Below are 18,491 nucleotides of genomic sequence, written 5' to 3' on the forward strand. Positions count from 1 at the left end.
AAGAGATTCAAAGTTGATGTTAACATTAAAATAAAAAAAGGAGCAAAGTGACTAATATTTCGATGTAGGCAAAAATAAAAGTACAGAAACAATAACCACAAAGCCAATGGAGCCACAAAGCACAAAAATACATATCACAGTAACAAATGAAAACACTATGCATGCACTCCACAGTTTAAAAGGCCATAGATAGTTTAATTAGCCAAAGGACTGGTAGAAGAGGAATGTTTTTGCTTGGTGCCTAAAGTTATGGAACAAAGGTGTCAGGTGAGCATCTCAGGGGAGAGCATTCCACAAGCAGGGAGCCAACCCAGAAAATCCATTATGGTTTTGCTACCCTCCAGACCTCTCACAGAGAAGGCACACAAAGAAGGCCCCAGATGATGACTGCAAGGTCGACTGATTCATATGGGGGGAGGTGGTCCATGAGGTATTGCAGTCCAAAGCCATGTACACCAACCGCTCAGGGGTTGCATAACTAGTTTCATTTTACTGAGTTTCATTAGCTGCTTATTAAATTTGTGAACAGCTGTATAAAAAAAGTTAAGTGATCTGAGATAAATGCTGACAGCTAAGTTATCTTTGCCGCCAACAGTTGACATGTCCCATAGCTACCAGAATTGGTTATGAATGGAGGGCTGGTCAAGTACTACAGCAGTTTTATATGTAATATTATTTGCACTGTGGGAAATGGGCCAAATTCTCTCCGACATTTTTATTCAAGTATAATGAAATGTAATTGGCAATAAAATGATATATTGGAGACAGGGTGAATCCGGTTGATTGCTAAGTAGTTGATAGCTGCAGCTGCTTGGAAACTGGGAGAAGATGCTGTAGGAATTCTTACACCACCTACAAATAACTTCCATGAAATCAGTGGACTTTTAAAATTACCACAGCAGAACAGGTGACCTCACTAAGTCAGTTTATGCTGTCCTGCTGCTCACTGTGGACATGAACAAAAAACCCACCAAAGAATTTGGGCTCTCAAATATATCAAGGAATCATGACATTTTCTGGCACAAATGGCTGTTGAGAACTACTTAAAAACCTGCTCAGAGTATCCCAGCATGATAAAAACTGACCCCCCCCCAAAAAAAAAGATCTTTCAGCCCCATAAGCAACATACTAAAAGTGACAGTGCAAAACAGATATTCTATGTTCAAAGCTTTGTCAAAGTGCACGTAAACAAAATGTACAAATTAACTCCACATGTTTATATTACACACTGGCCTGAAATACTTACTGTAAAACAAGAGTAAGTAGTTTTATTGCTTGCACTGCCACATCATATTCTTTGTCTAGAGTCATAGACACAATTCTATCCTGATGGGGGGGAAACAAAGTTTTAAAATGACATGTGTTAAAAATGGAAAGTCTGGAATGCTAGCTTAAATGAAAGAGAAAATGCTAGCTTAAATGAAAGAGTAAAAATACGAACCTTGAATCGACTGGTGAAGAGCTCCAATTTGGAATTCAGTTCTTTATTATAATAAAGCCCTTGCAAAGCTGTAAGACATTTGAGTCTTACCTCCCCTTGCTAAGAAAAAAATCAAACACATGGAGGCTTTAAATATCATTTTTCAACATGACATGCTGCATTCATTGATTGAACAGCTCTACATCTATTCTAAAGCAAAGTTAAATGCTGCAGGTCTTTACTGTTCTTGGTTTGTTGCTGTCATATTAATAACCAAGCACTCTCCTGATCAAACAGGCAATATTCCCAAAAACAACATAATCTTCCTCACTATGATTGTGACTGGGATCCAAACAACTACTGGCTGCATTCTAACATGGTAATCCATAAACATGGCTTACTGTGAATGAACAGCACGCTACTGCGTGCTGGCAAATTGCTCCAGCTGCTCTCATTCCTGAGTGAGGGCAACAAGCTATAATCCAAACCAGAGCTTGTAGTTTGTGTTTCCCAAACAAACCACAAATTGGGAAAGAAAGAGCCTTAGTTTCACAGATTGTAGTTTGTAGAGAAAGAAAACCATGAGCTGGTTCAGACATTGATAGAAACTAAGGTTCCTGGTTGATTGCTCCTGCTCACACTAGGAGAGAAGTGCAGCAGGAGCGATTTGACAGTGTGTGCTAGCATATTCCTCATTCACAATAAGCCATAGTTTATGGCTTACCATACATTTTAAAACATTTAAGTAGGCACCAGACAGCCTTCCTAAAAAGCATTCCAGGGTTATGGCACCACTACTGACAAGGCACACTGTAAAGAGCCTGACGAACATGTGTATGCAGGCACTTTGGTCCCAAGCAATACCCAACAACTTGTGAAACGCTTTTGACTCAAAGACCTCTTGGAATGTAATTCATATAACTTAACTTTTGTACTTCTCCATTTTGCTTAAAACCAGCAGATAATATATATTTAAAATGTTGTACCTGTACTGAAACTAACTTTGTTTGGTTTTGCTGCTTTATTCTCAATAATTAATTCTGAAAACCTTGAAAACGGACAAATGGTACACAGCACCTTACCTTGTCATGCATTGTCCATCCCACATATTTTAAATAGCTGTCATTGAGAAAGGCATCACTATACATTTTCATCCAAATCCCAATTTCTTCAATACAGATTGCTCTTATTTCAGCTATTGCATCCCTGGAAGAGAATTGAAAAGTAAGTAAAATATGATAAATAAAATAATCACAAGCAAAGCTTAGCCCGTTCTATAGCACAGAGCAACTGAACTCACCTGTATCTATGAACAAATACACCTTTAAAAATTGCATTCATCATATTCTCTATTTCATCCTGATTTTCTTGGAGCTGAAAAATACATTAAATGCCAAATGAAGAAACTGTAGTTTTAAGAGATATGCTGACACAATACATGTCTATAAAACTGAAATAATTCTCAAAAAAGATTACGGGACAGGTGAATTTGTTTAAATAATTGCATATTAACAAATAATTTTCAGTGTGTGAACATTACTGCATGCCATACTGGTGTGGGAAACTTTTGGCCCTCTAGATGTTGCTGTATTACAACTGCCATTCACCAGGCTTCCTGGGGCTGATGGGAGTTGTAGCTGCAACAAAAGCTGGAGGGTCAAATGTTCCCCACATGCCATACAGTAGGATAGCAACATGAATAAAATATCCGTAAGTTTAAAATTATACTAATGAAACAATGAAGCTTGAAGATACGCTTACAAGAGTGCACACAATTAGGGGGTGAGGTGGAGTGCTTCTTTTAGAGAAAGCAATTTATGAGCATTGATGAACTGTTGCCCCACCATGCTTTCAATCAACTCACTTTTACCTTTTGCAGAGAACCTAATCATCTAGAGACATCTAAGACCAGAGAGTGGAAGGAAGTGATTCAATGTTGGGCACCATCCCATAAAAGAAAGCAGAAGTTCTCTTAAGAGCAACGTAGGGAGATTAAATGGCACTAAGTTCAGTTAAGAGGCTCTCTGAGCTCAGCTCCCCAGTTTGGAAAAAAATGCTTCCTTGGCCTCCACTTGTTCTCAGGTATGGTGCACATGTTGGGAGAAGAGTCACTTTGACTCTGCCCAATAGTTCTTTAGCCAAAGTGAGGTTATCCATGGAAAGGGAGAAGATAGAATGCATAGGAAAAGAAATATATCCTCTACATCCATCCGTTGTACCCAGATGACATCCATGTTGACTATTTACACTATTCACACTACAGGAACTTTGAAACTAAAACTACAGCCATTGTACTTCAATATTTCAATACTTCAATACTAGAAGACATCTGAAGGCAGCCCTGTTTAGGGAAGCTTTTGATGTTTGATGCACTATTGTATTTTAATATTTTGTTGGAAGCCGCCCAGAGTGGCTGGGGAAACCCAGCCGGATAGGCTATTATAATATTTATATTGTGTCTTAGGCACAGTAAGATCATTGTCAGCTAGGATCCAAATCCTGTGAAGACTCATGACACAGTAGCTAAATTCTGGAGGTAAGAATTTCATAGAAAAACTAATGCTCAGTGCCACCTAGCAGAAAAGTTTGAGGACCCACAGTAAACAAGACTAAAAACTCAATTTTTGGAGAAGGGGTAAAAAGGAAACTCCATTGTATATAATGTTCCACACAGCACAAATCCAGCTGGTGGGAGTCAACATAGTCTTTTAAAGGGCTGTCTTGGTTAGCTTTCATTGAAACAAGCCTACACCCATGGATAGAATAATCATAGAAATAGCTGATATTTTGCCTATACAGAGAAAGAGTCTGTCACCTTTTAAGATCTTCATTTATTTCTGTGCTTATTTTGTTATAGTTGTGATCTGTGCCACCAAACTCTTCAATATTTTATTGGGCTGATTTTTAAATGAAATCCAAAGTATTTATAAAAGGTGTTTGTCACTTGAGCTTTCAGATTTACAGTATTCCGAAAATAAATGATTTAGTAGTATTAATCTAGTAACCAGATGCTTCTCCAAAAGTGTACAGTAAGTTCCATGTATTTTGTATTGATGTGTTATTCTCTTTCGCGTAGAGACATTATGAACTCTTGCAAGCCAGGAAGAGATCATGAACACCTTTGACATGTGGCACACTGCAATCTTAGTAGCTTTGACAAGTGATTATTAATAAAAACTTCTAACATTAGGTCAACCCACTCTTTAAATATGCTACTGAGATTCACTTATTGAAGGGTTCTTGCTAGAAAGGGTCATTCAGGCCTAACAAAGGCTTTTTCCGCAATTGCTTACACTTAATTAATTTGATACAATCAGGTTTGATCTGAATTAACATATTTATTTATAATATTATTCAAACGCTTAGCAGCTATGGAAGACCCTATCTTGGCATACTGGTTTACTATATGATTGGGGTGATTTAGGGTCCTTGCCTTGTTCTTCATACAGTACATAGGCAAACAATGGAACTCACTCTTTAAGGAGGCAGTGATGGCCACCTACTTGGATAGCTTTTAACAGAGGATTAGACAAATGCATGGAGAGCCCACCTCTCCCATGTAGGTCACTGGGTGACCTTGGGCATGCCATTCTATTTGAATCTTTTGCACACTTGGTCGTTGTGTTGGATGTGTTAAAACTTTAAAAGAAGAGGGTGTCAATGGCTACTAGCCATGATTTCTATGCTCTACCTCCAAAGTCGGAGGCAACAATGCTTCCAAATACCAGTTGCTGGAAACTGAAGGAGAAGAGAGTGCTCATGCACTCATGTTCTGCTCCCTGGTTTTCCACAGGCATCTGGTTGGCCATTATGAGAGCAGCATGCTGGACTAGAAGGCTCATTGGCCTGATCTAGCAGGCTATTCTTATGTTCCAATAACTAAGCAATGGCAAGATAAATTTCACAATCAACTGACAGCACACCTCATTTTGCATCAACATCTTTAGAAATTAAAATAATTGACAAAGGCTCTAACCTCTTTCCTTTTTTGTAGCAAGAGCTCCAGTCTATCATTAGCTCGTTTTACAATTATTTTATTTCGTTCTGCTTCATACTGTCGTTGTGTATTGTCCATGTTAATGCTCAGATTTAATGCCACATTCACTAATGCAGTCATCAGTTTCATAGCTAAAAAGTATGAAAGATAAAATCACTTAACGTGCATGTGTTTTAAAAAAATAAATAAAGACATTATCAAGACTGCCAAATGAAACATAGAGGCAAAATCACTATAGTACATTTAAATTAGACTGCTCAATGTAAACAAGGCTGCAATCTTAACACACTTACTTGGCAATAAGTCCCACTGAACTCAAGGGGACTTACTTCTTAGTGGACTTGTACAGGAATGCACCATTTGAATGATTCATTCAGAAATGGAAAGGATGGTTACATGCAACCTAGATAATATTGATCTTAATGAACTACTATCTTGATTTGCCTCTGTATCTTTATTTTCTTATTGGAGGAGATATCAAAACAGGCCCATTAGAATGAATACAGTACAAACATATGAATAATTTATTTTATTTTTCTAAATTAAATTACAATCAACACATGCACACATACATTTCTATGTGTGCATTTGTATGTAAGTTTATAAAACAAAAACTAGCATAAATAAGAAACGTCTTCATTTATATAACAACAGGAATATATTTTCTACAACAGTATAGTATCTTATTCCATAACCATTTGAAATAACCCCAAACTTTTCAAAAATGCATTTCATTACATATGTTTTATTCAGAGACTCTATCCTATTTTTTGTGGATGGGTAGCAATCAAATTCCATGTCTTTGCCTGGTACCAAAAAGCTTTCCCGGGGCAGAACCCAGGGCAGATATTCTCAACCATAGCCATATTCTCAAGGACATTTTTCCAGTTGCATCTGCTTTATTTCAGAAGGCAGAGACAACAAAGCATCCACATGCTAACATTCAGTAATAAAGGAGGAAGTCCAGTGAGGATGATCTCAGTTTTTGGATATAGCCCAAAATATATTTTATTTTACTGTGATTATTCCCACTTTAAAGGAAGGCAAATAGATATCTCCTTGTTCTGTTTTATCAAACTATGTTTTTCTCTTTGGCTTACTGCAGATTTCTGAACCATTCATCGCAAATTCAATAAAATATGGGAGAAATCATTATTCAGGATGCCTTTTAAGACTTAAAAAGATAATACACAAAATCATCCTAAGACTGCTTACCTGCCAGTGTGCTAGTATGTCGAAATGCCCTGACTTGAGAGTCTGATAGTCCTGTAAGTAGTGAAATGACTGTGTCCATCATATATTCATCATATATGATACTATACTGACACTGCCGGACCAATACTCCAATAAACTCACAAAAGCTTGACTTAAATTTCTTCCATTGAGGACCAGCCATGGTAAGTGGATAATCTCCACTATCCTACAATAGGAAACAAATATATGTTAATGATATTTCATATTATTGTTTGTTAAAATATAAGACGACTTGAGGAACTAAAACAGCAGAAGTAAATGCTGTAAATGTCAGCATTCTTCAAGACCCAAGAAATGCTCCTCACAAAAAGGATTGTCATTGTTTTCTTTAGTACATAAGATATTCTAAGTTTTGTTTTGCTTTCCAAAGTGGAACCAAGATTTCTGCTCACCACAAAAACATAACAATTTTTTGCAGAACCAAAACTCTCAAGGCAGCAGGTGCATTTGAACATGCAAGAATAATAATAATCACTCTGGAATAGCCTTGGGGAAAGAAGTTATTTTAAGAAAACTACATAAACTGTGATGCCAACAAGCAGTTTTCAAAACAACACAGGGATTTCAAAAGAAACCAATGATAAGCAATCTGTAAGACATCCAGTTTACTGTTGAAGTCAACTGTCCTTTTTAGCTCTTGAAAATACACACTTTTGGAGAGGAGCTCCCTTATTAAGGCATAAACTGATAACCTCTTCAGAGCAGAATATGTATGGCTCTTGTGCAGTTTATTACCATTGTGCTAAGAAATACAGCTAAACCCTTTTAGATGAATAGTTGGAAGCAGTCTTGGAAAAAAACATATTGAAACAGTATTTCAAGGTTAAACAGTAGAATGATATTTGTGTAGGAGCATGTACATACATATGTAATACTTATCAAATATTCCACGTCTTTATTACATATCATATTGTTTCTAAACTTAAATACAATATTAAATCTAACAATGCCAATAATATGAATATGGCTGTTTAACAGTGCCCTGGGTTAATATCGTTTAATTTATCCCACGCAAAAATTCTCAAAACTCCACTGTCCATTGTTTTCATTACTGTTACAAGCCATTATTAAACATTGGAAATGTATATTCTTTTTAAATGTCTTGCTTCCAATAACTTCTTTGGGATACCTATCTCTATTCATGCTTGGTATTTCATCGCTCCCCTTAAAACAGGGCTGGAGAAGCTTCTTTAGCTGAAAAGCTGTAGGCTCACATGGGCAGCCCTCTGTGGATTACATGCCCGTGGTGAGTGGGGCCAGGGACATGTGGGCGGAGCCACACGATTCCTACTTTTGTACAGTAGGCTACATTCCAGACATGCAAAAGCCAGGCAGAGGATTACATACACAAACACTTCCACACACAACAGGCATTATGCACTAGAGCAGAGACAGGTGTGGCACAGAGAAAATCTTGAGGGCTCAATAGAGGCCTGGAGGGTCATATTCAGCCTCTGGGCCAGAGGTTCCCCACCCTATCCTGAAAACCAGTGTTCAAAATTCACTGGTCGCCAGTCACATTTTGCAACTCACAACCATCTACTTGGTGACTGACATCACCATCTGGCTGGCTGGCACATAGTAGCATTTCTTGCTGCATACCAGCCAGCCAAGCTGGAGAGATGTCAGAATCACCAGCAACTCTTGACATCTCCACAAGTCGGCAGCGTCTTTTACTGTCACTGTCACACTACCACAAAAGTCAGCTAACTCGTGTAGTAGCATGGCAGCAAAAGACGCCACAATGCTCCAAACAACCCATCTGTGGAGATTTTTGTTGCTGGCAACTCTGGGTGGAGAGGGCGAGAAATTAAGACAATGGAGCCAGGAGGAGAACAGAAGCTGCTTTATTAGGGTGATGGTGGCTGAACCATAGAGCTGTCCGGAACACACAAGAACACACTTTCCTTGAACTCTGTTCATCCTATCAGAAGGATACACGAGCGTGGCCCCAACAGAATTATCTGCACATTGTTAATACCCTGCCTTCCTGAACACCTGCATGGATTAAACACCACTGATTATTTTTGTCATTTAATATCGCCACCAATGACACTTGGAGGCCAAAGCTGCATGGTGTTCATCTTTTTATTCCATAAACATGCAACCTAACATCGCAATAAACTAAGTTTCCAAGGTTTATTTTTTAATGAGCTACAGAATCTCAGGGCTGCAAAGGATGTTTGCAAAACAGGTGAACTTTCATACTCCAGAATGAAGCTCAGAAGGATTTTTAACGTTTAGTGAATAGGATTTCAGAATTGTGGGTTCTAGTCAAAGCTAATCCTACTCAAAGTAAATCCATTTAAGTTACAAGGCATAGCTAACAGGGTCATTACAATAAATGGGTCTACTCTAAGCAGAACTATTTGGCTACAACCCACTGTCTGGCTAGGTATTTTTCTCTTAAGACAACTCTTTGGTCCCTAGTGGTTCTCTGGACTCTCTTTTACTTCCGTGTGTGTGTGTGTGTGTGTGTGTATCCTTTGACTCTCGTCCACTGTTATCACTGCTATCCTTTCTTTTAGGACCAATTGACACAACAGTACTTCACACTGAAGTGGGGTGGCAGGAATTCAGACAAGGCCATCAGCCTTATGAACGCCTCTTAACTCACATGGTGTGGCTTGCTACTTTCTGGAAAGTCTTTGAAAGATGGCTTGAGCAACGTTAAAAATGGTTGTGCTAATCAGCCATTTAGAAGCACAGGAAAATTTTGAAAAGGAAAATGGTTATAAAAATGATAGTTAATATATAGTTATTTGTGGACTTAAACCATATCGTGAAATTTTGTGCCTTCATGGCACAGGACCTACATTTCTTTTTCACAAAATGCATATACCAATGCTCAAGGTCTCCTCTAAGTACTCACATTCATTTTTATCATTCCAGTTCCAAGAATACGCAGTAGACCTGGTTCCCACCACTTTTGCTTAGTGTTATAGTTTTGTAATGCAATCATATGAAAGTTTATTCAGAAGTAATCTCCAGTGAATTCAATGGGACTTACTTCCAGATAGGTGTACATAGAGAATTTTCAGCCTTACACCCCAGAGAAGTGGGGTTAAGACCTTAGTTTATTTATCACCCAGTGCCAACTGGGTGGGAATCCATTAAATAGCCCTGTCAATGGAAGCCCTGCAGAGTCAGTGTGTTGGACTATGACCTGGGAGACCAGGGTTTGAATCCTCACTCATCCATGAAGCTCACTGGGTGACTTTGGACCAGTCACCATCTCTTAGCATACCCTACCTCACAGGGTTGTTGTGAGGATGAAATGGAGATGAGGAGAACCATGTACACTACTTTGAGCTCCTTGGAAAATAAATGTGGGATATAAATACAATAAGTGAAATAAAGGATTTCTGCTTCTGTAATGGGGCTTTATTCCCTTCCTCCACAAGCCACCCCCCAAAATGGCTTGGGGGGATTGGAGTAGCCACTACCACAGCGCACAGGGGCAAAAGAGAGGGGTCTGTTCCATCCGGCAAGTCAAAAAGCTTGCCCTGACAGAATGATTGCCTTAGTGTGATGCTGAATTCCAATCCTTTAAAAATCAGTGAGGCTGTTTATTTTTTGAGGTGATTTTTATTACAATGGAGACTCAAACATTCCACTGTGGTGATCGTAACTTAGGTTTAAAGTGCCATTTGGTGGCTAGCTTACATATCTGAGTTTCTAGCACTGCTTAAAACATTCCTTCAAAAGAGATGCCATCATTATTATCTGCATGTTTTAACTGTAAGTTCATTTCCACTGCTTTTACTTATTAACTTTCCACCCTGCCACTATCCTTTGTTATGCAATGTATTACATAAAACATTTATATCCTGCGACACAATAGTTCATTTCATAAATGCATGACAAATTTTCTAGAAATATGTCTAAAATTTACCTCATCAAATTCTTCAGTCATTTTCCGAATAATTTCTGAGTTTTGCATATGTCGAAACATCTCTGCTGTTACAACCCCTACAAGTAACAAATAGTGATTTAAAATCACATCATACAGTATCACAGACCTTAACTTCTGTGGGGGGGAAAAACGTTATGCAGGAACATACTAAACTGAAATGTCATTTAATGTTTGGACAATAAGCACTGTTTGTGTATACAAACAATTACAAATTCAGGCAAGGTCTGCTTTATAAGCTGCTAACATGCAAGTTTTTATACAGTTGGCTGCTAGAATTTTCTAAAACATGTTATATGCTATATTGTATGCCACCTCAATCTCTGGCAAGCCACTACAGAAATATTGCTAATAAATTAATCCTGAAATATTATGATTCACAAACATGAAATCCTAGTTGGCAGCCTAAGATCAATCCACAATGTCTTCAATTTTTACAAGCAAGAGAACCGAGGAGGAGGAGAGAGATAATAATAATAATAATAATAATAACAATAATAATTTTATTTATTCCCCAGCCACCCTGGGCGGCTTGCAGCACATATAAAACATAGTAAAATATCAAACATTAAAAACTTCCCGATATAGGGCTGCCTACAGATGCCTTTTAAAAGTTATGTAGTCCTTTATTTCCTTATGGTACAGGGCTTGTTCTCAAGCTAATAAAACATAGTTTATTAGACTGAGAAAGTGACATCTGAACCGAGTCTTGCTCTCCAACAACAAGAACTGAAAATACTGCAAACTATGCTATTTCTTCTACCTCCTCACTCACTGCAATGTTTGTTTTTTTAAGTGTTTATTGAAGAAGATTTCTCAAATCTTTAAAGAAGAGGCAGCTAACCCATTCGAGTGAATACATTGTTTCCTCTCTACGTGACCATTGAGTTGTGAAATTTAGACATCCTATCAACTCAAGCCATCATTTGCAAGCCTACTTCAAACAGTGATTTCCAGTTCTGATTTGCTGGCTGGTAACAAAACTCGGGTTATAAATTCAGATGCCAAGACAAACCATAGTTGTGCTTCCTTAGCCATACTTGGGCATCATGTCTGAACTGAGCTACTCTGTGACAGGCAAGTCTAATGGAAACATGTCTAGCCAGCTGTGCTTAAGAGAGAGAGTGGTGGCAGGCATTTGCAAGCCAAGCCCCCACATTTAAGTTGAATAGTTAATTGAAAAAAGGGTGGGATTCGAATTTTTTTTTAAGTCTGTAAGGAAGTAAACGCTACTTCCAAATACACTTCTTACCTTTACAGCCTGAACATTGAATAAAGAAGTTGATGAGATCAAGAAGTGCTATATCCCTGTCATGTTTGTAGGATTCTATCCAGTCATCTACCACAGACTAGGGAAAAATAAATAAAGCCACCATTAAATACACTGTAACTACCTTTTCAAGATGCAGCTCCCACCCACCCCAAAAAAGCCACCAATCAAAAAATTATAATAAGCTCATAAAGTTCCCTGAACCAGTTCTTCTAAACAGCAAACTAAGTTGCTTATTTCTTTACTTTCTTTCATTTCTCAAAGTATTAGGCTATATGCATTCACTAGCAGAATGTTCTTCTGCTCACACAAAACAACTTTCCACTCTACCAGTCCTGCTCCAGTTATGTGAAACAGAGAAGTCTAAATTGTGGTGAACAAAGTATTTTGCTTGTAAGCAGCTTCTACTGGTGAAAGAGGTAAAATGTTTTAATCAAGCAAGACAGTCCTCAGTTAAAACTATAGCTTGCAGATTGATGACAATGAGACAAAAGAGTTAGATACACTGATTTTAATCCAAAGGTGCCTTTCAACTCAGATGCTGCCCCCTATGAGCAGAAGGGTACCTTTGGATCAAACTATTTTTATGTTTGTATCTAGATACAAACAAATGATTCCATTAACCAAAATAATTTAGAAGTATTAAATAAACCTGCACTAATAATGCACACTAACTCTTAAGATTTGGGATTTAGAAAGTACGTCATTCTGCCAATACTGGTAGAATTACCTTCATAAATTAATTTCTGAATACGTAAAGTTAAAGGACCCCTGGACAATGAAGTCCAGTCAAAGGCAACTATGGGGTGTGGTGCTCATCTCGCTTTCAGGCCAAGGGAGCTGGCATTTGTCCACAGACAGCTTTCAGGGTCATGTGGCCAGCATGGCTAAACCACTACTGGCGCACAGAGTTTTGGGATTATGTTCTCCCCCTCTGAAGGAGAACTTTGGAAGTTTCACTTAATAACAGCATATCTTGTTATAAATATTTGGGCAAAATGTGGTCAGCCTTAACTATGGTTTGCTGAAACAAGCAAGTTTTATCAAGTTGCCTTCACAGTCAAAAATCGCACATGTGTTAAACTGCTGTTAATATTGTTCAATAGAAATTTCTGCCTTCCTCCTCATAGCTGCACCAGAGGAGAAGGAGAAAGGATTTTATGAGCCCAGGGCTTTACTGGAACTTAAAATGCTAAAACATTATTTAGTTTATGTTCAAACATAGCCAATATGATTATATGTTCTTTTATTAATTTCTTCATGAGGTCATGCTCAGTTTATAGCCAGAGTGGGGAACTGAGGGACAGATTTGAGTTTGGACAACTTTCCAGGGGTTCATTCCAACGGTTAGACAAACAAACAAACAAAAACAAAGAGAATAATGCTAGTATCTCTCCCCCTCCCCATAGTTGTCTCGCTGTTAAAAAATTTATGTTTTAAAATATAACATCAAGGATGTGCATAAGAGCCCAACTCTTTAGACAGTTTCAATTTTATAGAGTGCTTTATTTACACTGCTTGAATATTCACTTTAAGACCCCCTAAAAAGACTTACCTGCATAGCACTCTTGCCCATTTTAACAACTTCAAACAGCATCATGTTTTCCACACCATTCTGCTGGTGATGCCCATTCATTCGATTTGGACCACCAGGCTTCCCTGCTCCGTTTCCAACTTTCCCCTTCTCTCCTGTACCTTTTTTCCCCTTTTTACAGGTCTGTATAAATATCAAAAGCAAATCTATTTATTAGTAAAAGTATAACTGAACTATTTCAGGCATTATTATGTGTTACCAGAGGTTTAAGATTTTGGAATCTTTATTTACTATAAACCACTATTAGCACCCGTTGTGTTCTGCCAGTTTATATTTGCTGAAACAAAAGTTTTCAACACAAAGACCAGGATATAAAGGGTTGCATGTACACAGTGACTTTCTGGCCTGCTCATTCTAGTAGCAACCTATCCCTGGTAAACCTGCCCCCCAAAATGTGTGAACACTCTGGAACACATTCCATGAGAAGAACAGCTTCAACTTGAAGAGAAATCTGCAACCTCCCCACACACTATTACATCAACATTATTCAGATTCAAACAAGCACTTAAGTCACCATTACTGCATGGATAAAATTTCATTCAAAAATTATATAAAATATAAAACAGCTTTATTACATTGCCACCAGTCTATATGACTGAGAATGCCAGATACACATACCTTTCCTTTTCCTGGTTTCTGATTTTTTCCTTCAATATCTTCAAAGTCAGTATCTGAAGAAAAATGTGTTTCAGACTCCCTAAAAAGACATATTTTATATTCTTGGTAAGTATGCCTTTATTTTGAAAGTATTTTATTTACCATGTCTATTATCTGGATGCAAAATAGTTTGCCCTGGCTGAACAGGGTTTCAATATGAACAGGTTTCAATACGAACAGGAAGGTACATGTCAGAAGCGAGCCAGTCCATGACAGTACAGGAGTGGTATCAGCATATGATACACACCATGCCAATTCAGAGAGGTGGAAGGATGAGAGCAGAAGCTAGGAAACCTTGAGTTAATATGTGGATAAAGAATATTTCCTACCCATCATCTGAAAAAATTAAATGGTGACAAGAATACTGCACACATAACAATGAAATTTGCATGCATCCATATCAGTTTATCTTCCTGATGCAAGCAGATACTTCACTTAAGCTGCAACTCAAAATAAACTTACTACAGTGTAAGCCCTACTAAGCTCAATGGGCAAAACTTTGAATAAACTCCCAGCATGATTTGCAGGAAGCAGCAAACCAACAGACTGTGCGCAATTAACATCAGGTGAAGAAATAAAATTTAGACAGCACACGATTTAAAGGGGAAAAACAATGCAGTCAGAGTAACACTCATTTCTTTGCTCATCCTTAGCAAGTAATACTTTTGTAGTATCTTAAAAAGAGCACACTCAGCAGCCCTGTTTGAGCCAGTTGTGAAGTAGTTCATTACCTACACCACTGGTCTTCCACTAGTGGGTCTGGAATCACTAGTGGGTTGCAGCTTGATCCAAGGTGAGTTGCAACAACAGCACTACCTTCATGTGAATATATGCTAAAAGATTAAGAAAGTGGGTCTTGGGTCTGAAAAGGTGGAAAACACCTCACATACACTACCCCAAATCTGCAAGAAACACCTCCAACACCTCCTTGATCATTGAACTTATATGGTTTAAAAAGCCATTACATCTGAAGAAGTCACAAGACAAATATTTATGGCAGGTACCCTTTGATAGTGGCTAAATTGTTCAAGCAATCTTTTTAAGTAACATCACATAATTCTTTGATGATGAAATGATGCTAGGACTACTGACTTAATATAAGCCATAATTTTAAGGCATATATATAATAGTATATATCATTGCTGTTGAGGGGGGGGGGAGGAAGATGCTTTGTGGGTTTATCATTTAACATTGCTATTTTAAGGTACTTACTGAAGCAGAGCAAAATTAGTTGTTGCTTCTTGAGCTGCTATCATTGCTTTATCATCTTCTGGAGCACTACTGTATTAAAAATGCATTCAAAAAGCAGCTGTAGTTTGCAAAAGTAATTGTTTATCACTTTATTCTCTTGTTGCAGTAGCCTATACCTGTTAAAAAACAAACAAAAGGTTAACTCAATTTACATAGCAGCTTGTGGTTTTAGTTGCTCTCATCAAATATATATTGTTGCTTCTTTAAAAATAGCCCCCAAAGATAAAATAAATAAAAGTTTTAACTTTTTTTCAAGAAGCAAGATATACTTGGGATTAGTATATATGCACGTGAAATATCAATCTCAGACTTGTCTCACTGTGCTCCTGGGAATATAAATGCCTTCGAGAACAGAACAGATCAAAGGTTCACTGGATCTAGCATCCTGTTTTCATAAAAAAATCAACAAGATACTTCAAGAAACAGAGAAGGCAAACTGCAATCTTCCCTACTGTTTTTCCCTGTAAACAATAGCTTTTAAGGAGAAAATCATATTCTAACATGAAAGTTCCATTTAGTTCTCTCATAGTTAACAGTCAGTGAGAGACCTACAAATTTGTCTAGTCTCCCTTTAAGATCATGTAAGAAGTCCATGTAAGTTATTACATCTTGTAGTAGCAAATTTCAGATTAACTGTGCCCTTAGAGAAGAACTTTCTTCTGTTTCCCCCAAGTTTATTAATGTTTATGCATTTCAACAAGTAGCCCTGAATTCTGTATTATGAGAGAGAAAATTATCTCACTCATCCAGTTTCTCAACACCATTCATACTTTATATGTATCAATCATTTCACTCCTATGAAAGTACTCCAATCCCTTGAACATTTTGGTTTACCTTTTCCCAGTCTTTTCCAGCTCTGTAATACCTTATTATAGGCAGATGATCAGAACTATACAGAGAATTCCAAATGTGGCTATATCAGTGATGGAGAACCTTTTAGAGACCGAGTGCCCAAACTGCAACCCAAAACCCACTTATTTATCGCAAAGCGCCAACAATGCAATTTAACCTGAATACTGAGGTTTTAGTTTAGAAGGGGAAGTTGGCACATCCATGTGGAGACACAGTGGAGTAATAAAGTGGTATCTCAGTTTTTGAACGGCTTAGTTCTCGAACTACTTGGAACCCGAACACTTCAAACCCGGAAATGAGTGTTCTGGTTTTCAAACTTTTTTCAGAAGCAGAACGTGCTCTGTTCTGAGTATAACTTCCATTTTGAGTGCCACACTTCCATTTTCAGAATGAGGAAAGGTGGGCTGGGCGGCAAGCGAGCAGGCACCTGCTGCCCTCCAGCACTTCGTCCCTCCGCCATCGCAGCCACAACAGCAACCACCCCCTCTTCCAGCTCCGGAGGCGCTGAGTGAGGGAAGGCTGGGCTGGGGGAGCAAGTGAGCAGGCAAGTAGGAGTGGGATCGGGCTGCTCTGAGCTGGATCGGGGCTGCTGAGCTGGGGAGGTGCAGGCTACGTCACACTTTCCATTGAGGAGTTCGCGGCTGCACTCCCCTCAAGGGAGAAGTTTAAAGGAGCCCCCACCTATGCATCAGATCCCCTGCAACCCTGTGAAGACAGCCAACCTGAATAGTTGATGAGATTGGGGACAGTGGGGGCAGCCGGGAAGCTGCATCTGAGAGCCCCTGCAGGCAGCCCCTGAAGGCAGCCAGGTGATCCTCAGCTGAGCTGCCCGCTCCCGCTCCTAGGGGATCTCTCAGAAGTGGAGGCTTCATGCTTCCCAGCTGAGAGATCTCCACCCTGCTCCTGCTTGCACACAAGTAGGAGTGGGAGCAGGCAGCTCAGCTGGGGAGCACGAAGCATCCACTCCACTTCTGACTCCGCTCCTATTGGCCCTGGCCAGAGGGTGTGTAAAGCCTCAACCTCACAGCAGCAGGAGAAAGGCGGCTGCTCGGAACTCTCTGCAGCCCACCAACACGTCAGTGCACTTCTGAGCGTGTGCACAGAGCTGCGCCCCGCCCTCCAGCGGTGGCTCCCCAAGGGAAACCGCGTGCCCTGGAGGTTATGGCTCCATTTTGCGCGCACATACCCTGGCGCCCCATCCGAGGTGCTTCTACTCACTTGACAACTCAACGCACTGCCCTCGCCTTCTGCCGGCTCTGTGCTGGGGCAATGGCGCGCGTGCCCACAGAGAGGGCTCTGAGTGCCCCCTCTGGCACATGTGCCATAGGTTCGCCACCACTGGGCTATACCATAGATTAATATAATGGAAATACAATACTGGCCATTTTATGTTCCATCACATCCCTAACAATCCCTATTATTTGAGAAAATTTCTACTCTGCATTTCTTACCTCAAAAGCATTCCCAGATTTTAAAAAAGAATTCTCCTTAATGTTGGCAGACAGAGACCTAAAGGTGGCAAGTGGACCAGATCTTAAGCCATTGAGAATCTTTCAATTTACCAATAGGGTCAGTCTCTCACAGCAATTCAAAGTAGCAAGTGGAATGGACTGGGGCTGTATGCTACACACTGGGAATTACTTTGCAGTTGCACAGTACACATTACCACTGTATTAAGCAAAATGCTTGCTCACCAAAGACACAGCAATGCATTTTCATTAACTGCAACTATGGTAGCCAACCTGCTATCAGTGGTGACACGCTTGTCCAATTCCTGACAGTGGTTTTTAACATGTTTAAAATACTGTAAGCAATAGCTAATTACCAGATGGTTCAAGTGCCTCTTGCGAGGTTTCAAGTTGAAAACAAATGACAAAATTGAAGACCATATACAAACATTTCAGTTGTCTAAGCTTTAAATCCAATTAATCAAATTTAAATATTATCAAATGCAACTGAACACTATATTCTTTTAATTTTACACCAAAGTCTTGAAATGTAATTTCCTGGCAGGAATAAAAGGTTAAAATTCATACTGCCACTAAGTGATGCTAAAACACAATCAGCTTACTTTAAAAAAAAATGTATCATGCTGGAAGATCACTTGGTGGAGCTCTAGCCCAAAGCTAAATAAGACAGGTCACCCAGAGGTTGACCTAGCTATTTCTTGACAGGAAGTTTAAACTGTAACAGCTAAGGCAGAACAATATTATAATGAGTTAGAATTTATATTTTGCAGCTCACTAAATAAAATTACGTACATAAGGTACTCCCTCACTTTAA

General features: G+C 38.9%; 1 protein-coding gene across 5 annotated transcripts in view; it reads right to left on the reverse strand.

Annotated features, from left to right (window-relative positions):
• STAG2 (STAG2 cohesin complex component) overlaps nucleotides 1-18,491 on the reverse strand; it is a 63,461-nt gene that overhangs the window by 23,642 nt on the left and 21,328 nt on the right. For 4 of the 5 annotated variants that reach the window (XM_081180247.1, XM_081180245.1, XM_081180248.1 and 1 more), the window contains exons 2-12: nucleotides 15,318-15,472; nucleotides 14,067-14,145; nucleotides 13,410-13,571; nucleotides 11,837-11,933; nucleotides 10,567-10,643; nucleotides 6,633-6,837; nucleotides 5,397-5,548; nucleotides 2,721-2,794; nucleotides 2,503-2,626; nucleotides 1,442-1,540; nucleotides 1,247-1,326 (exon numbers count right to left, since the gene is read on the reverse strand). In XM_081180247.1, coding sequence (XP_081036373.1) covers nucleotides 1,247-1,326; nucleotides 1,442-1,540; nucleotides 2,503-2,626; nucleotides 2,721-2,794; nucleotides 5,397-5,548; nucleotides 6,633-6,837; nucleotides 10,567-10,643; nucleotides 11,837-11,933; nucleotides 13,410-13,571; nucleotides 14,067-14,145; nucleotides 15,318-15,361 — 1,193 coding nt within the window. In that variant the 5' untranslated portion in view covers nucleotides 15,362-15,472. Of the gene's footprint in view, nucleotides 1-1,246; nucleotides 1,327-1,441; nucleotides 1,541-2,502; nucleotides 2,627-2,720; nucleotides 2,795-5,396; nucleotides 5,549-6,632; nucleotides 6,838-10,566; nucleotides 10,644-11,836; nucleotides 11,934-13,409; nucleotides 13,572-14,066; nucleotides 14,146-15,317; nucleotides 15,473-18,491 lie in introns of those variants that run through there. The other variant, XM_081180249.1, reaches the window with a different exon arrangement.

Source organism: Podarcis bocagei, assembly GCF_964188305.1.
Source record: "Podarcis bocagei genome assembly, chromosome: Z".
NCBI classification, from domain to species: Eukaryota; Metazoa; Chordata; class Lepidosauria; order Squamata; family Lacertidae; genus Podarcis; species Podarcis bocagei.